The sequence below is a fragment of the Numida meleagris genome, chromosome 5 (genome assembly GCF_002078875.1).
Source record: "Numida meleagris isolate 19003 breed g44 Domestic line chromosome 5, NumMel1.0, whole genome shotgun sequence".
NCBI classification, from domain to species: domain Eukaryota; kingdom Metazoa; phylum Chordata; class Aves; order Galliformes; family Numididae; genus Numida; species Numida meleagris.
The window spans coordinates 17,425,170-17,445,432 of NC_034413.1; the positions used below are offsets into that span (position 1 = coordinate 17,425,170).

The 20,263-nt window shown below is 43.2% G+C and overlaps 1 protein-coding gene across 10 annotated transcripts in view; it reads left to right on the top strand.

Moving 5' to 3' along the window:
• Positions 1-20,263, top strand: part of ARHGAP22 (Rho GTPase activating protein 22) — a 149,988-nt gene that overhangs the window by 119,988 nt on the left and 9,737 nt on the right. For 9 of the 10 annotated variants that reach the window (XM_021397808.1, XM_021397806.1, XM_021397807.1 and 6 more), the window contains 3 exons: positions 10,794-11,001; positions 14,907-15,039; positions 19,985-20,058. In XM_021397808.1, the coding sequence (XP_021253483.1) occupies positions 10,794-11,001; positions 14,907-15,039; positions 19,985-20,058 (415 nt within the window). Of the gene's footprint in view, positions 1-4,749; positions 5,338-10,793; positions 11,002-14,906; positions 15,040-19,984; positions 20,059-20,263 lie in introns of those variants that run through there. The other variant, XM_021397816.1, reaches the window with a different exon arrangement.

The window sequence follows — 20,263 nt, forward strand, 5'->3', positions numbered from 1 at the left end:
TCTTATGCTTGAGTGGTGAAGGTGTAAGTTATATTTTATATTAACTGGGAATTTTAGTTGGATAGTGGAAGCTAAAGGTAAACGTGGGAAATTAACTAATAGATTTCATCATTGATTGAGTTAGGAGAAGCAACAACATGATGCCATATATGATTTACCTGCTAGTAAGTTTTACAATTGTAGGTTATAGGTTAACAAAAGTATTTATGGTGAAGTTCAATTTGAATAACGTGCCCATGCATTCAGTTTTGATCCTGTCTGCTTCTCAGTGACCAGTCATTCTTAGGATATCAATCTCTCAGGTTTGAAATATGGAAAGGCTTGAGAGCATAAACTTGCTAATTTTTCTGAATGGATAAAGGGGGCTGTTATTACAAATGTCAGTGGTGAATCTAGATTGCTGGCCGTGCCATGTTTCAGAATGATTAGAAGTCTGGGCAGTTCATTTCATTCTTCACCAGAGACCAGTGTGAGGTTGCAGCCTCCATGATCCTTGCATTTGGACACACAGCTGGAGTTCTAGTCCTTTTCTGGTGGCAGTAATTATACTGTCATAACTATTTTATACTTACCAGCACTCAGAATTTCTGTAAAACTTCTGTGCAGTGGGGTGATCAACATGCAGCAGCACATTTAGAAGGGAAGTTCTACGAGTCAGATGTGTTCTACGGACAGCTTCATATAGGTCTATGGAAGCGATCTGTTAAATGTAGGCAGGTGTATGCAGGAGTTGGTAAATAAAAAGCTCTGTAAATGTTGTTCTTATGTTGTGAGAGAAAAAAGTTTCTTGGGGCACATTTTCCCAGATCACTGCTTGCTAAAAGGCACTTTTTGTTGCTCGTGATGTTTTGTTCTCTAAATCCTTCTTGCCTTTGTTTAGAGAAAGATAGACCAATAAACAACAGGGGTTTGGCTGTGGATTGAGAATGTTGTGCTTGAGTGATGTTTAGGTCTGTTTATCATCTTCTCTCTGTGAGCAAACAGTTTAGAGCAATCTCAGTTTAGAGCACAAACTGGGCAGAGTCCACTGCAGGGTAATTTACAGTGCTGCTCAGTGAGTTCCTTTCCTGACATATTTTGAAGGGATGGGAGAACACCATGCACAGGTTAGGCTGAGTTTGTTGTGAGACAAGGATGAGCACTGCTGTTTGCTAACCTTTCAAGCCAGAGTTGACTGGTTTATCAGTCAGCAAGCAGAACCTATTTATTCTTTAAAAATTTCATTTTATCAGTGAAGGTTGAGACCCCAGCCCAGAGCAGGGGAGTCATTTTTGTTCATGGGCAGATATTCTCAAATTGTTTGGAGAGGGGAAAAAACTAGAACGAAAATTTTTAAGTGTCGTACTATTGGAGGCTTTCCTGCTGGCTTCAGTCCTGTGACTGATTGCCTGTAACTGTTTCACTGCCAGCTTTCAGCAGGTACAGGGAGGTGCTCAAGTGCCCATGTTTGCCTGGGCTAAGGAATGAATCTGTGTAAGGCTCAACGTACCTGAAAATTAAGGAACTTCAACTCTAACTTGAATAATTCATCCTTTCTGCACAAATGGGCAAAATAATTTCCTACATCTGAGTCTCTTCAGACAGATCCACTTGAGTATATCTGTATACTAGCTAACGCTATGTGTAAGCCAATGTTTAAAAATAAACCACGCCCTCTGGGCACTTTGCTAGAGCTGTACAAGCCAGCAAGTTTATTCATAATCAGAGATGGGGAGGAATATTTTCTGAGTTCATGCAGGTTTACCGTTGCTGTCTGTTGCAACCATATTCAAGACTGAATTTGACCTGAGTTAGATGCTAACCCCGAGACATGCCTGGATTTTCAGAGGTTGTCTAAGCTATAGTGAACTTCCCAGCCAGTCTCAAGGCTTGTAGTGACATGTAGAGGCAGGATCATAGAATTGTTCGAATTGGAAGGGACCCTTAAAGGTAAAGGTCATCTGGTCCAACTCCCCTGCAATGAACAAGGACATCTACAGCTCAATCAGGTTGCTCAGATCTGTGGCCAGCTTGACCTTGGATGTCTCCAAGGACGGGGCATTCACCACCTCTCTGGGCAACCTGTGACAGTGCTTCACTACCCTTAGTGTAAAGAAAACCATTTTCCTTAGATCCAGTCTAAATCTCCCCTCTTTTAGTTTGAAACCATTTCCCCTTGTCCTATCACAACAGGCCCTGCTAAAGAGTCTGTCCCCTTCTTTGTTACAGCCTCCTTTTAGATATTTCTGAAAGGCCATTCTCAGGCGGCCCTGGAGCCTTCTCTTCTCCAGGGGGAACAGCCCCAGCTTTTTCAGCCTGTCCTCATAGGACTGGTGTTCCATGCCTTGGGTCACTTTTGTGGCCCTTCTCTGGATGCGCTTCAACAGGTCTGTGTCTCTCCTGTACTGAGGACTCCACATCTGGACACAGTACTCCAGGTGAGGCCTCACTAGCACAGAACAGAGGGGCAGGATCACCTCCCTCACCCTGTTGGCTACGCTTCTTTTGATGCGGCCCAGGATGCTGTTGGCTTTCTGGGCTGTGAGGGCACAACTGCTGGCTCACATCCAGTTTGCCATCCATCAGTACCCTCAGGTCCTTTTTGGTACTATTCTTTCATCTTCCTTCATGAGATCCTCAGGTGGCACTTGCAATTTTGATGGCAGTTGAGCAGTTTATAAGCAATGTGAACAGCTCGCTGGACTTAACTGCTATTGTTGCAGTGTTTGGTATAATTCTGCACCACCAGAAATCCAGTGATTGTGTGAGAATTTTGGGTTTCAGCAGGATCTAAGTGCAACACAAAAGTTCAAAATGTAGAAGACAAATTTATATATATACATTTATCTGTACATGTGTTATATATATACACACGCATCTATATTTTTTATTCCGGTGGCATTGTATTCTGTAGTTTAAGTCATGATTTTTAACAGAAGGCTTTGAAAGGGATTGAGAATTCTTTCATATAAGGTGATAAAATGCTAATTGTGGAATGGTAGCCACACAGCACAGTGTCAAGTTTTTCTCACAGGACACCTATAACTGCAGTGACAATCTGCAGGGAACAACAATGAAGCAGCTATCATTTCCTGCTTCAGTTGTGATGCTCACATGAGCAAGCATGTGTGTGTGCATCTTGCCTTTTTCTCTCACCAGGGCCGTATTTGCTCTTTCTTTGGAGAACAGTTTACATTGTCTTTGCCATCTCTCACACAACTCAGGGTACTCCTGCAAGGCATGCTGATGTTTAACTGTGCTTTGAGTCATGCTGTGCCCTCGGCCGCAGAGGACCTGTGAATTTCACATGTTGATTATACTTCTGTTACAGCGGTATCCATGTTAAACTCACTTTGTATTTCATTGGATGCCTCCTTGTTCTTGTAATTTGAGAGATGGAAAACAGAAATGGAGAAGGGAATGGAAGAATGAAGGTCTGCATTTGCTGTCTCCTGAGATCCCATTCCAAATGTTGAGTTCCCAGCTCTGTAATGTTACTAGCAGATGTGACATGTTTTGAGGCATCATTCCAGGGAATAGTGCCAAAAATCCTGCTGGTGTGTCAGCCGTTTGAAAGACTTTCCCTAACCTGCAGCCTCAGTGTTCTCCACAAGGGAAGAGAGGACAATAAAAGGGTGAAGAATACCCAAGATCTCATTTCTACCTTTTATTTAAGGATCTCTATCACTTACCAAATGTCCTTTAGTGGACTTCAAGAATTGTCTAGTGTTTTGTCTGGGGCTCTGGTATCTAGCTTTGAAATACCTTTCTATTTAAGGTAAACCTAGAATACCTAAGGATTGCCATACTATTATGCTATTCAAGAACTAGATCTTTTGATCCTGGTGTTGCCTTTTCGTAAAGTGAGAGCTTTTGATCAAATCGGAGGATGTAGAGACAGAGTCTGAAATCAAGTTTCCTGAGCTGCGGGGCAGTACTGTCTCAGTGACTGAAATCTCAGTGTTCGACCACTGGGTCAGTGCCTTCTCTGACATGTATTTAAGCTGAGCCACAGTGTAGTTAAGCACATGGTAAGCCAGGAAGTTCAGATGAGTGTGGTCTCTAGAATGGCCACAGACACGATATTTTAATTATTGAAACAGATGAGCATTTGCAAACAGGGGTTTTAATTATTATTATTTATATTTTTATTATATTGGTTTTTATATTATATTTTATATTATATTGGTTTTTATTATATTGGGTTTTATATTATTATTATTCCAGAGGGAAATGCATAAATTTCTCCAGACGATTAGTGCAAAGGTTCTGGGGAGTGACTGCTGCCTATCTGCAGTTATGCGCGTGCATTTTGTAGAAGGGATGAAGGGCTGACCTCAGTGTAACTGCATGGGTCACAGTGTGACAGGCATTGCTCTTGACTATGGGCCACTTACCCTGAGCGCAGGAGCTGTGTGTATGAAAGTTTTCCTCCAAGGAAGTCCTGGGGGCTGGCTGACATGTAAAGAGCTTTTAGTTCCTTCCCCTACCAGTTATCCTATCCAGCTGTGCTATTTGTTGTCAGTAGGCAGATTCTTCATACAGGGCTAAAGCAGAGGCTGTAAACACACACACACACACACACACACACACAAAACAAAACCAAAACAAAACCAACAACCACCAAACCTGCACTGGGTCAAAGTCTGTGGTTTGTCTGATGCTATGTCAAACTTTCCAGCGAGTTCAGGAGCTGGAAGATATCCCCAGGTGGGGATGGGGAGAAGTGCTAAACATGAGGTTTGTGCTTCTGGTGCTTGGGGAGCAGCTCAAAGGCCAGAACAGGGCACTGGGCTGCCCGCAGCACAGCTAACGCCGCCTGTATCATGAAGGGATCGAGAGCGTGGCATGCAGACAGCAACTGTTGCTCAGCTTTTTCAGCTATCTAGAATAGATCTGACAAGCAATTAGACCATGAATATATTACAGAGCCGATGGGGGATGCCTTTGTTAAAACTTGTGACCCATACTTAGATGCTGTTTACATTGGCGGCAGCTTCGAGGGTGGGCAAGACCCTACCTGCCTGTCTTTCTGCTCACTCCTTCCCCTTGCCGAGCGAGCCTGGGAGCTCTGCATCTCATTGGATATTTCAAATGCTTTCTGCACAAGTCATAATTAATGCTGAGTTGTGGAGCTAAGACCAGATGTGCTGCTGCGATTATCTCCCAGGGCAGATCGGCTGCTCTCCACTCTGGAGCGCTGGGTGAATGGAAAGCTGCCAGTGCTGGGACTCAGAATGTGTCTGATGCCTGAAGTCAGGACTTTCTTTCTCTGCCGCTCCTGCTGTCTGACACTGCCTGGTTTCTGCTTGAAGCTCAGCGCCTGTCATGTAGCGGAGTGCTGCACAAGAACGAGAGGTATGAGATGATTTTGTAAAGCTTAGGTTTGTTATGGTTTTCTTTTCCTGGATGAAAAGCAGATATTTGAGCTTAGACTCAGACAGAGGCTGAGTATCTCAATAAAGCAGCTGTCCTCACAAAGGGGAAGGAGTGGGAAAGACCCAGGCTGTGGTCAAAAATACTACTGGGTGCCAAGCTAGCATTTGAGGGTGGTTCGGGGGGAAATAGTTGCACTTATTTTTAAATGGAATAGTTAAATGAGTTGGATGAGAGCGACCATGTCCCAGTATATGGAGGCTGGTCTTTGTGGGGAATGGGCTTAGAAGACGCTGAGTTCTGCCACAGACTCGTTTGTGTGACCTTGGGCAAGTTATTTAATCAGATTCGTCTTGTTTCCTGATTATCTGTTGTTTCCTTTTCTTTCCTCCACTTTTGCATGCTTTGTCTGGCTGGACTGTTAGGAGCTATCTTTTAGGGGGGTTGCTCCAAGCACCTGGCATGGAGCTCCGCTTTCAGTCGCTCTGCAGTAATTCACACCGTGTGTGCTTGGGTGGGCCAAGGGAGGGCAGGAAGAGCTACAGGTTTGTGTGTGCTTTGTGCTGGGAAAGCGTGTGCACTTCTGAATGTCTGCCCATGGCTTTTTCTCAGAGTTTTCATGTGTGAGAGGGACAGATAAATGGAAGCCTAAGCATGAATGTGGGAAGGTAAAAGCAGAAGCTTACCTATGCAGGTGAGCACGTACACAACCTTTACATCCACAAACCGCTGTCTGTGAGGCACCGCATGCATGCGCGGGTGTATGTGCTGTATAGCAGCATCCAGGTGTGTGCCTGATTATCTTCCTGTACATCTTTTAGCGTGTGTGTACTAACCTGTGCCTACAGCTGATGTAGGTGTGTCTGGACTTTTCCCTCTTTAAGCACTTATGGAGTACTCAGTCCTCTCTGCAAAGAAAATCCATTCGAGTACTGACTTTATTATCACTTTCTTCAGTTTATTTTGGTTGAAATCAGAGCTCTGATGAGGAAAAATGAAGCAGGGAGCATATATTTTCCTGCCCACAGCATGTCCAGACAGCGTAGCTGAATGTATAGGCTTTGTATGCCTGGAGCTGGTGGGTGAGCTATTCAGGCCAGGACAGAAAGCCTGTCTGTGTCTTAGCACATCATTCCTGGCTTGCTTTTTCCACAAAGAGCCACCTAAATCTTTAAAGAACAGAGACAGCTTGTTGGAGTAGAGGAAAGAAATTCTGTAGCCCGTTTTTATTTTAGTATCTCTTGAATCTTTCTGAAATTCAGGATGTAGTCCCAGCCATGCTGCTTTTTTTTTTTCTGCTTTCAAACCAAACAAAAGGGCCCAGCTATAGATAAGGATACAACAAGGAAGGTTAACCCTTGGGTTGCCAGTAGCTTTTGGCTTTATTTCTAGCCTACCCCTGTACGGGAGTGTGACCGGATGGCACTGGCTCCCTTTCTTCTGAATGAAGAGAGACTTTAATGTCTTCCAGCAGGCTCATCAGATGGAGTGAAGAACTGCCAAGTTCTGTCTGAGCTATAGCCCCAGTGATTAAAACCAGGCCTGTGCCTTGAGGAGCCAGCAGATGAGGCTGTGTGCAATTAATTCCACGTTAGTTTTTCCTTGCAAAGCAGGGCAGCCCCTGTCCAGACCAGCAATGCTATCTTATCTGCTGGTTTCAGGCACATTTAACTAAGTTTTACAAGCCCTTCTGAGACCTAGCTGAAGTGAGATGATTTATAGAACTAGTGGGACACCACCTCCTCAGTCTATCCTGTTCAGCCCTACGAGACTGAAGTAGGTGAATGTGCCACGTGTCATGCTAGTATGGTTGTGAGAACCCTAATGGTAATTTTCCCAAAGGGAGACTTTGTTAAGGCCCCCCAGGAGGTGCCTGGAAGAAAGATTTCTGCATGCCCAGGACTACTGTCAGCAGCTCCAACTTGCCTTTGGCAGCCCCTTTCCAGCCTCAATCCAAAGAAAGCTTGCTCCTTCTCTGAACCCTAACCCTAATTTACTCCTCTAAGCCATGGACAAGCTCTGCAGCCATGGCACAGAAGAGTGATTTCTCCAAGCCTGACATCCCTGCTTGCTTTTGGCTGCCTCTTTTCATCCCCATTCTAATCGCAGTTCTTATGCTTTCTCACTCTAGACCCTAACCCTAGTAGTCCTCCTACCAAGAGATATGGCCTGAAAGCAGACTTTCTCTGCACAGTGACTGAGGGGTCCTTGTCTGTGATTTAGTAAAAAAAAAAAAAAAGAAAAAAAATTATATAGTGTTAGGACAGAGAGAAAGAGAAAGCATGGGGCTGCAGTGTAATGGGCTGCAAAAGAGAAGTAGGAGTTACCAGCAGACTTGACTGGGGAGAAATACTTCATCTGGGCAATGCCTGGAGGACCTTTTCTAGCACTTAGCTCCTTGGAAAATTATGGTTCAGGGATGAGGGAAAGAGAAAACATAGGTTTGCAAGTGGAGTTGGGCTGGAATGGATCTGCCAAACCGAGGTGGAAGGCAGCCAAAAGAGCTGGGCTGGGAGAAGTCTTTCATCCTGGCAATGGCTCGAGGGTCTTTTCTCATCACCTCAGCAAAAAACTGACCGAAACTGTGAGGGCATGTCACTGACCGCAGGCCAGACAAGACTAGGGGAAAGCAGGCAAAGTTTCACACTGCGAGTGGAGATCACATATGCAGTAGTTCTGTGCATATGCTTGCATATGTGTGTCTGACATGGCCTCTGTCCTTGCTCTAGATCAGTCTAGAACACCAGAACGTTGGCTTCTGGAAAACCATTAACTATGCGCTATACTTGGGGGAGTGCAGAGCATTTGCCTCTTTCCCAGTCTTTCTCTAGACACAGTCTTTGAGAAGCAGGGCTGTTGTTCAGCAAGGAGGAGATTTGGGAAAGCAAGGCTGCTGTTCTCTAATTGCCATGCCGTCTACATAGCCTGACCTCCCTGCGCCTATGTGTCCTACCTCTAGAACAGTGAATATCATGTATCATTTTGAGAAAATAGATGGGTTTGGTGGGAAGAAGCCTGGCTCAGAGACTGATGATAGGATATGGAAGGGATTTTTTGTTGTGTTTTGTTTTTTTTTCATTTGATAGGTGTATAGGTTGGGGTCTGGGCCAAGCTTGCTGTAACTAAAGCTGAAGAACTTTTGGCTGAAGGCAGCCTGTGGCCCAGGAACAAATATGTAATTCAGATGAAGGGGGAGAAATGTTCTCCAGCAGAATAGCACAAAGGAGGTTAGAGAAGTCATGTGTTCCTGCTCAGATTTCATAGCAGAGGGTTCTGTGCTGTACCTTGCAGCTCCTTTTACCTGGATTATTCCATGTGCAGTGATATGCAATGTTGAGAACTACAGAGAGGCCAAGATGAGCAGGACTTGGAGACTTTACTTTCTCAGCTATTATCTGGATTCAGACGTTACTGGAGAAACTAGGCTGAGAAAGTTGTTCTTCCTTGGGTACTTGACATCTGTAAGAGCCCTGGAAGCCTTTGGATAGTGCTGAGCCCCAAATACCAAGCAGTTCTGCTGTGCTGCTTAGCTTTGCCCGGTCATGGCAACAGGGATTACTTGATGAGATTACAAAGCAACCTGTGCAAAACCAGGAAAAGATTCCTTGTCCTGGAGTATAATTTCAGTAACATCCATCTCAGTGAAAACTCATGAACAGATTAGAAACTAGAATTAGTAAAACCTTTACTTTGAAAGAAAAACAATACTTACAGTGATAAAGATAAGTCACTCCCATACTCCAGGGCATGTTTCCCACCAGGATAAGGAAGGAATTTCCTTCAAGATTCTTCATGGCCCTCTCGTTCTCATAGTGCAATGCAGTTGTGCAGACTGGAGTGTAAGAAAGGTTTCTGTCTTCTGACATATAACAAACCAGCAGGGAATGGAAAGTGGGCTTCAGGATCCTTCTTGCACGTTTCATTCAGGGAGTTGACACTAAAGTCAGTGTTAGATTTTGTTTCACTGAGGGTTCAGCAGGGTTGGACTGAATTCAGAATGAAGGTAGAATTTGATATAGAGATCTCCCTTGGAGGATAGTGAATGGTTGCAAGGAAACTTCTGCTATGAGTTGTCAGCCTGCCATGGGTATAGCACTAAAATAGAAATGAGAAATATGGTCATTAGTAGAAAGGAAATGAGAGCCCTAAAAATGGCCAAAATGACCAAACGAAATGCAGTATATTCACACATGTGCATCATTAAACACTGCTTGGCTGCTGATTGTGAACAGAGTAACTTTGGTATTGGATGCTGCTTTTTTTTTTTCAGATCTTTATGATTGAGTGCTAAGTGCATGATCTCTAAAGTGCTTTGATATCAGTGTAAAGTTACCTGTTGCTTTGAGCAATCTTTGAATATAATTTCCTATCTGAAACTGAGTAAATCTTGAGATTCTCACACTTTCTGAATACCTAATCTCCAAAATAAGATTAATTTGAATGCTATCCTCCTTGACTCCTCCATACCTTGTAGGGTCCCAGAAGTAGGATTTCAGAGCATGACTCACAGGCTGTCCTTTTAGATGAAGCTGTCTCCTAGTGGCAGGGATTGAACTTCTGGATCTCGCAGCCTGAGGCTCTTCTGCATTGTCAAAAAGATGTGACCCCAATAGGGCATTCAGCTGCTGTCATTGACCAGGAACTCCAGTTTCACCAAAGAGTGAGCCAGTGCTTCATACTTGCTGGTACATGTCTGCAGTAGGTCTGACCTAATAACTACCTGTGGCCAGCCTGCTTTTAGAGTATCTGATGTTTCTTATACTTCCAAGGTGCAGGAAGTAAGACATGTTTTAGTAGGAAAAGCAATGATGTTTTGCATATCTGTGTTTTATTTTTCTAATTTTCACTTGTTGATTTTTGTTAAAGGAAAATAAATAGAAACCTAAAGCTTACAGTAGGTGGAAAGTGAGAGCAGGTTCACAAAAGCCAGTTTTAATGTGGACAACTACGTTCTGTCATGCTGGCAATCCCCTGGCAGGGGGGTTGCTACCTGTTAGGCTGGGTAGCTGCAAACTATTAAGCACTAACTGTGTGAGCTGTGGGTGCATGTAAAAAAGCATTGTGTCCCATGCCTCTGTTTTGGCATTCTTAAGACTGAAGATGCAGTGGAAGTGTAATTACTTAATTCAGGTTCAGCATAGCTGTAGATAACCATAAGCATAATCTCAGCCCCACTTTCCTTGTGTATAGTGAGGTATAAACCATCTTAGGGCAAAGGGTAGTTTAAAGCACTCTTAAGCAGAAAAAAACCCACACTTGGCATGTAATTCTACTCAGTTTTAAAAAATATTTTATTCTTCAGAGTCTGTTAAAAACTGGACCTTTGTTCAGGTTCATCCAATCCATATGAAATAATTTCCCTCATTACTCACCCTGAGCAATAGCTCATGAAGAGTTGCAGCTAACACCTGAATGTCTCTCTTGCACTCTTTTGGCAGGGATCTTTGGACAGCGATTGGAGGACACTGTGCAGTACGAGAGGAAGTATGGCCAGCGGTTGGCCCCACTGCTGGTGGAACAGTGTGTGGATTTTATTCGGGAGCGAGGTCTTACAGAGGAGGGGCTCTTTCGGATGCCTGGCCAAGCCAACCTTGTCAAAGATTTGCAGGATTCTTTTGACTGTGGAGAGAAGCCCCTCTTTGACAGGTGAGTTGACATCAGCAAATTCAGACTGCATTCCTGTGGCATGTAAAGTCTGGCAGGAATAGCCTGATGGTGGCTATCCTAGTTACGTGTTCTCTTCATTCAGAGTGCTGCTGAGGCTTTCTCCTGCGTGGTTTTGAGTGCTGAGGCCTACATTTGGTTTAGTGCTTGAGCAGGGGGAGAAATTGAGCTGAGCGCAACTTGAAAGGCATTGCTGGATGTGGGTACAGACTACTCAGCAGTTGGTGGGATCCCTGGCTGTTTTATGTGTAAAGTATGGAGTTGATCAGCATGTCATAGCCAAGTATTTTCTGACCGCAGAATTCTCGGCCAAAATGAATTTTTTTTTTATCAAGAATTTCAGCATCTGAGGTGGAATATTTATTTCAAAGCTGAATACATCTTAGAGACACTTGTGTTCTGTTTTGATTTTTTCAGTAAAACTTAAGTCACATTTCCAAAAGAAAAATGTCAGTTTTGCATTTTAATTCCCTCTGCGGTACAGAGAAATGGTAGCTACCTTTTGGTCTCACTTTCCATGCCAGTGTCAGGGACCAATGAGAGCCAGTTATTCTGCAAGGGAAGGTGACTCGGGAGACAAGAGCATTAACAAGTCTGGCAGAGGCAGAGGACTCGGCACCCAGAGCCCACTTCTACCATACCTGAGCCAGGTACGCAAGGCAGATACACTGAGAGCACTGAGGCTTGGGCACAGTCTCATGATCAGCAGGCAAGTCCACAGTGATGATGTCCAAGGTCAGGCTGGGAATTCCATCCTTGAGTCAATGTCCTGGTCCGGGTAACAGGGTCTGTGCCAGTCAGTCATGGCTGAGAGGCTGTGGGAGCTGTAGCTCAGACATAAGATAAATGGTAAAGATTCATCTCATTGTTCACTCCCACAGGAAGAGTGTTAGCTCTAAGTTCGGCCAGGGAATAGGGCATCTCTCAGCTGCACCATCTCTACCTTGGTTGTGAGCCCAGTCAAATAATCAGGAGGATGGATACTCCCAGGGCCCTTGCAGCCATATCCTGTCCATCCTCTGTAACTTATGTTTCTTTCCCTCTCATATGTGCATATGCTACCTAGAATGATGGTTAGCATTGTTCTGACCTGAAGAGCCCTTTGAGAATTTTGCCTTGACCCTGAGAGAGTACTGGAACTTTAGGGGTGCTTGGATCCAAACCCACTGCATAGGTCTGGTTTAAAATCTATTACAGGTCCAGGAGTGGGATCAGATTTGAGATCTTTACTTGGAGACCAGGCTCCATTTCTTGCTGAGACTCCCTAGGATGGATTTCCCAGGTGGCACTGGCAGTTTCTGGTATATTGCCAGCATATTAACTCAGGGGATCACTTTCCTCTGGACCTGCAGCCAATCTTGACTTTGTCAATACTGTACCAACCTACTGCTGCAGGAAGAAGTATAGCTGTCCTGCATGGTAGTGCTGGGTTTGCACTCATCCTGGGAAGAATATCCTTTGAGTTTATTGTGAACATTCTTCTAATTCTTCCCTCGCCTCTGCTTCCCAGGCCACCCATCCTTCTTTCTTTGATTCTTAACCACAGTCTGTATTTGCTCTCTAAATAGTAGTGTCAAGATATTTTCATGAAAAAAAATAGTTGAAATTCTCAAATTGTCTCACTTCATCTTTTCTTAAAATCTTTTTTTTTTTTTTAACTAAACATCTGGATGCTCTGGTTCAGTTAGAATTGTATAAATTCATGTGGAATTGAACAGAGTTGTTTTGGAAAACACTTATTCTGGAATAGAAGTATCTACAGATGGAATTAATTAGGATCAACAGTCTTACCTTCATGTCTTACCTTCTAATCTATTCTAACTTCATCGTCAAAAGACAAGGCAAGCCTCCTCCCAGCACCTTTATTTCCATAGGCATTTGCAATGGTGAAATAGATCAGTGAGAAATGTCACCTTTAACAAAGGCACTGAAGATCTCCGTGGAGGGATGCATGTAATTTGGGTAGCTGATCTGAAATGCAGCAACTCGATTTTCAGCACAGAATTAGAGGAGGCAAGCCTGGTAGCACCTGAGCAGTGTGACTGTTGAGGGTCCCCTACCCGTTGCCTTTCTGCCCTCGCTTCCCCTTGAAGCCACCATGACAACTGCAACTTGCAGGCCCAGCTCTCTGATCCTTTGCATTAGCGCTCACAGATAGGGAGAAACAATTCCACCTTAGCTAAGTGAAATACTTCTCCTCCTAGCAAGCACAATTCTCTCTGTGTAACTGTCCGTGTATGGCCTAGAATAACTAAGCAGTGGCAAATATTTTCTGCAAGTGTGAAATCCATATTCTTGTTCCCAAATCAGATGCAGTGAAGGAATACCCTTTTTTTTCTTATTTCTGGTTGCAGACAGTGCAGTTTGAGTCTGTGATAAACTCAACACTGCTTCATCTTCCAAATGCTAGAGCTTACCAGCCCCACGATAGATCTACGATGATTGATAATTAAAATATTTACTTTTGAAAGGCTTGGGCTTCCAGTTTGAGTTTTAAATGCATATGTAGGTATTTAATGAAAGGCGAGGTGTTGCTGTTTGGAAGCTCCTACAGCAGTCTGCTCCTAACGCAGATCCACGTCGCTGATGTTTTGGCTGGATTTCACTTGGCCTTGCTGGTGAAACAGTAACTCCAACCCATGGACCTGAAGTTGTAATGTGGGCTCTGCTGCTGAGTGATAATCATATCCACCATCCATGCCTGAAACTTCATACCAAGAGAATTAAGGTTTATTGACCTCATCTGTAAAGTATTTGTAATCAACTGAAGAAAGCCACTATGTAAAACTCTGATATTCTCAAATGTGATAGAGTTATTGAATAGAAATAGCAAAATCAGTAGCAAGTGGTCAAATATTGGTACTTATTAAACTACTGGCAGCTCTTTCTGGTAATTTTTTCAATTTTCAAAAAAAATTTCCAAAGTTTTAAAGTTTTGTTTCTACTATCAGTCAGTATGCATGCCTGTGTATTTTTCTCCTTTCCTAAGCTTGAAAGTTATTGGCAAGCTTCAATAAAATAACAGGGATTGAGGTTCCTCAAGAGAATTGAATCAAATGCTCTTATCAGAATAGAATAAAAATAGAAGTGCAAGTCCCTATGTATTTTGTCCTTGCACTGATCTCTTGCAGCTGCAAAATATTTGGTAGAGTTCATTATGTTTCAAACTACTGTTTAAAAACATACTAAATAGATTAGATTCAGCTTTTAAAGAAGTGAGAATTTGAGGCTGTTGTTTACTGATGTGTTTTTCTCAGAATTTTCTAAAGGCTGTAAGAGCAGTAGTGGGTAGTGGGGAGTCAGTGACACAAACTGTTTAGATTTCCAACATTTGTGAAGATAAACAGAGCTGTACAGCAGGAAGCTTGGAATGAGGCACTGTCACAAACCAAAAGTTGGATAGGTAATGCAAAGGTGTATCTTCATCATGGCATCTGGTACCTCAACCCCAAATTGAAAGTAAAACTGAAGAAGAGAAAGAAGCCCCTGCAATGGAAGAGTATTAGGCAGAAGTGTTCAGTTAGAGGATCAGAGATTGTCTGATTGTGTAAGGATGCAGAGCTCTGTTGTCAGCACTGTGTGATCACTGTGTTCTGCACTGCACACCTTCCTGACCACACTGACTGAGGAACCCCAGCACCACCCTACCTTAAGCAGGAGTATCCCTTCACTGCCCACGCTGCTTGAGATGCATTCTTATTTTGACAGAAGGGAGATTTTCGTGCTCCCCAGGTAGACTGTAATGCCTCATACAGACGTGTGGCAGAACAATTCCACTTCGTGTACCTACTTTGTCCCTAAGAGGGACTTTCATCCATCCTGCCTGAAGGCATCAGGCTTTGGGGTAGCGTGGGTTTCTAAATTTCCTTCCTTCTTCTGTATTGCAGCAACACGGATGTTCACACTGTGGCGTCCCTCCTGAAGCTTTACCTCCGAGAGCTGCCAGAGCCTGTCATCCCCTTTGCCAAATACGAAGACTTTCTTTCTTGTGGACAGCTACTCTCAAAAGATGAGGGAGAGGTCAGTGGTCATTCTAATCTGCCTCCTTCTACCTTGAGGGTTGTTCCCAAGACCCAGTGCAGTACAGCTTCCTTCTCATCACTCTTTAGTCCTAATTTAAAGTCAGTGAAGTTCCTGGGAACCTTCCCCTGAATTTTCCTGAAGCTATGAACTGGGCATAAGTGTCGTAGGCTCCTGTTTGAAGCAGGAGCTATTTTGAAGTCAGTCTTGTAGCCTGGTGATTCTTTCATCTGAACAGTGGTGTTCTGTAGCATAATCAGTAAGAGGTGCGAGGTATGAGATCTGGGTTCCATTCCCTGCCTTGCTGTTGACTCATTAGCAAGTTGTATGAAGTCACTCCCTTTTTCTGTGTTTTCATTGTCAAATATGGAAACAGCATATTCTGCCTCCCAAAGTTGTTGAATGAGATGTTGATTGGTGTGATGGTCTTTGAATTTCTTAGAGGATAGACACTATAAAAGGACACAGTATGATACTATCCCAAAATGGGGGAAGTAAAGCTATGAATACTTTGCCTGAACCTTCAGTTCTTTTGTTTGATTTCCTCTGAGAAACATCAAGTCTGTAGCAATCATGGAAATTTTGATGCAGCTCTTGCAAGGAGGATAATTTACAATATGATTGATTGGTCTGTTCTATCCTTCTTGCTCCCTGTGTGGCGATGTCTGAGCTCTTTGCTGACTGCAAGGGCACGTTGAATCTGGACTAATGTGGGCGGAACTGTGCTGCCTTCTGAAGTGAGGTTTAGAGTTGTAAGCCTTATTACTTATGTCAGCTAAAGAAGTGAAGGCCTGAGGGCTTGTAAGTCACAGCCACAGTTCTGTCCTTTTCTGTGTGTGGCCTCAAGGGTATACTTACATCTCTGTCTCTGGTGGGGACTGTAACAGCTGTTCCTTACTGAGAGCCTGGGGTTCACCTTTAGTTGAAGTGGCTTTGGGGAGATCCAGTCTTTGATGATGCCCATAAGAAGATGCCTGTTCACATGCATCAAGTGCAGCATATCTGACAATGTAAGTTTTTTTTCTTTTTACGTGCAGAAGGCAAGTTTGGTACTATCTGTACGCACACGATCCATTCTCTAGCCAGCTCTGAGAAAGCAATTATCTGTGCTATCTATGCATGACTCAACGTAACACCACACACTGATGCGCATTTGTGTCCTGGACACAGCCGCATCAGTGTGTCAGTGCACTAGTGTTGTCTCTTAAAATGTACATGTATGTGTCTACTGGCTCCGAAACTTGCTTGTATATTAACAGCCAACTTAGTCGTTGCTGCGGGGCGCTATGTTACAGACAGCAGAAAGGCTGATCTTGTGAGAAACAACAGCATTCCTAAGGCAGTGGAGCTGGTTTCATTTTGGTCATACAGAGTGCAGACTGGGAAGTTTTGAATCCATTAGGCACTATTGCACAAGAGTAGAGGCAGTGCCAAGTTGGGCAAACATAATTGTATATCTTTGCTCAGCTTATTAATGATGTAGTTTTGTAGTTTGCCTGATTTTGCCTACACAGGTTGCAGCAGTTTGGGAAGCAGCATCTGTGTTAGTTTTGTGGGAGCAAGGCCAGGCTGGAATGAGTTGTAGTGAAAGCATTGTTCTCTTTGGATTAGAAAGGAGATGAGGAGGACCAGATAGCTGAAATGAAAACTTAGAAAATACAGTACTGCTGATAGCACAGAGTTGTCTCGTTAAAATCGCAGTAGTAAACAACCATTTATTTGGTCAGGAAATTCTGGAACCTCAACAAGGGCTGTTTACTTTTTTTGGAAAGGTGGAGTGCTCGCACCGAGGGCGGAGAGGCTGTACGTGCACAGTAGCACGTGGAGCAGAACGGAGCACAGTCATAGCTGCCTGTAGGGCTTGCCTTGCCTCCCGCATGGAAAGTCCCCCTGATGAAAAATGTGGTTTCATTGAAATTCAGAGAATTTCAAAGTCAAATGTTTCATTTTGAAAATGTGTATATGTATATACACCTTGAAACAAAATGCAAACCACTGTTTGAAGGTTCTCATTTTGTTCTCATTCTTCATACGGAAGTTTTGAATGAGACATTTAGACTCAATTATGATTTTCATTAGTTGTAACCCCTCCCAAATAAAAACAGAATTACTTAGAGCAAAATAGCAATTCAGATAAAAGAGTTGGCACTTCATACTGCTGCACTGTGAACATAGATAGGAACTATTGTGACCTTACCTTGGCCTAATCTCCATTTGCATCAAAAAATACCCCAGCATTGTCCCAGGCTTCCATTTTTCATTCATTGCTGTTCATTTTCATTCACTAAACCGACTAAACTCTGGTGCTGGAATGCAAACAGAAACTTTACAGAGCCCTTGAACTGTGCTGAGGCCTCCAGGTATCTCAGCAGCACCGCAGCATTAAAAAGATTGGATTCTGATCCCAGCTGGTTGTGAGGAGGGATTTAAGAGTGAATGAAGGATCTTCAAATCTTCAAAAACTCATTTGAGTCTGAGTTGGTGTGGCAGTATTTTAGCCTTCCCTGCTGCCTGTATTCTAAGGATGCCCTCAGCAGCTCAGTGGACTAAGCCACTGGCTTTGGGATTTTAGAAGGAACTGAATTTGGGTGCACATCTGAAGTGCTGCTAGTTTTCCAGCCCAGCTAGACCAGAAGTAGCCCTGTTAGTGCCAATCTCTTACACACATTGCAAAATCCTTGGTTATAGGACACCTCCTTGGAAAAGCATGTACCTATGGTAAATAAGGCAGCATTTTTAAGGAGTTAAGAGTTACTATTGCAGAGTACCATCATGGTGAATGACAGCACAGTGCCTCTATTGCTTGTGTGGCTGCAGCCATAAGCCATGACCCGTACTGTGTTAGCTGGTAACGCTGCAGCAGTTTCTAGCTCGCATTTTCCTTGTTGCTTGTACTGTGGTTTCACTAGGCTCAGCTTTCTGGCATCTGTTGGTCAGGTCGGTGGGCAAAAATCAGGAAGCTTGCTCTTTTTTTAAACCTGACAAGTGTTTGTGCCACAATGAATCTAAAAGATCTTCTCGTAATCCCATGTTTGTGTTTCCTTGGGACAGAGCATGGATGATAAATTTGTACAACCTTTTTTTCTTTCAGATAGGGCTCGTACCTTTAGATCATGCTTCCAGCTGCCTGCATTTTCTGTTACAAAGCCCTCTCTTGCACCCAGCGAAGCTGCGATATTTTAATTCAGAGCACTTGAAACACAGTGCCAAATGTCATTCTGATTTCTGTATTTGAAATAAATTGGGTTACAGAGAAAACTCAAAAGAGAGGTTTGTTAGCTCAACTGTATCTAGTTCAAACACCTAACTTAAAAGCTGGATGACCCAAAAAACTGACTTTAACCTTCACACCAGCATCAGCTTTCCTTGATTCAACTGTTTTCAGAAGTTCAAGAAAGAGGTTTGAGATTTTCAAGAGACTGCTCTCTTATTAGAGTCTCCGTTGTTGTCACTGTTAACCGGCATGATTTTCACCTGGAGGAATTAAAAGAGACTTAACTACTTTTAAGAATTCTTTTTTTAAATTTCAGTTTTTTATTAGTTGGAGGACTCTTTTTTTGTCTACTGGCAAATTCAGAAGAAAAAATTGTTTACTTTCAGGACATTAAGAACGGAGGCAGGAATATACAGACTGCTTTCTGGATCTTTCTGACATTCTGGAGCAGAGGAGTCATGAAGATCTTGCAGGAGGCTGCCCAACAGAATCCCTTCCCTGACATTCATTACAAAATGGAGGAAAGTTGGAAATGAATGTCCACATGCAGTTCTCTGGCTTGGAACCAGCTATTTCTGAAACTCCTCTAGCAGTCCTCCCTCATTAGTTAACAGCTATCATTCTTCACAAATGTGTTTGGTTATTTATCTTCACACAGGCTTGGTTGTCTCAAAAAATGAGCAAACCTCCAGGGTAACCACAGCATTGAAGGAATGAGTAAATAATGGTGGGACTGTGGCAGGACAATAGCCTTCTGAGTCAGAGATTTTCATGAGATGATTTAAGTAGCTTCAGGGTTTTCAGTCATTTGTCAGGCAGATCTCTCATCTTACATTTTAATATAAAGACAGAAAGTTTATGAGGAAGTATGTCATGGCTCAGAATGACTGCAAATGGAAGTAATTAAAAAGGAGATATCTGAACTGGAATGTTGTCAGCTTCTTAAAGAAAAGTTCTCCTCTGCTCAGTTCAGTGTTACTGCACCGTGTTTGTGGTACGCTCGATGCCTCAAAGTTTGGAATAGGCAGGGCACTGGAAAGGTGTATTTGCTGGTCCACTTACATCAGTACCCATGAGCTGACTGAAGACCAGCAGGCTTCCCTGGATAAAGGTTTTTACGTTAAACCATTACAGTTGACAAGAGGATTTGCACTGATTTGGAAAACTGAATCAAGTTCTGGGTTTGGGGGTTTCAGTATTCCAGTCTGTGGTCTGGCTTCAGGAATTCTGCAGACTTTTTTTCTTGGACAAAAGGTTTTCTTGGTGTTTGAGGAATAAGCATGCTGACTTGGTGGTTTTCCTTTTGTTGGAGATGGACAGCCCAGCTATTTTGGGGGGTTATTTTCTTTTTTTGTCTTTTAGAAATTTAGAAAAAATGCTTTTTTCTTCTTTTTTTTGGACTGGGGAAAGATCCCAGTAATGATGCATCTCTAGGTGGGCACCTCTGCTTGCTGTGCCAACAGCACTCCTACAGAGAGCTCTCTTCTCACTCTATCTAGTGTAAATACACAGTGTGAAGTGGCTCTCTCTTACTGTGACCAGTGATTCTACCTGAGAGGCAAGGAACAGCGAAGGATGATACTTACTTACTACAAAACCTTCTTGTGCTATCATCTGTTGATTCACAGGTTTGACTCCGGAAAGAGGATTTTACAGCACTGAAAGAGAGTCACGTATGCTTTGCATCATTTGTATTAATAGTTCTCCTTTCTTGTTTTTCTTGTCCCTCAGGGTACCCAGGAACTGGTTAAACAGGTGAAGAATTTGCCCCAAGCCAACTACAACCTCCTGAAGTACATATGCAAGTAAGTGAAATTAATTAACGCTTGGAAAAGTCACTACATTTTATGAGATTCAATCTTATATAGAAACAATTTGCTCTGAAAGTTTGAATATTCAAACACCACTTACACATAACTTACTGCTCCTATAAAATATGTGGAGGTGGATGTGCAGCCGAGCAAATTGCTGTCACTCACAGCCTTGGCAGCAGGCGTCAATGATGCTGCT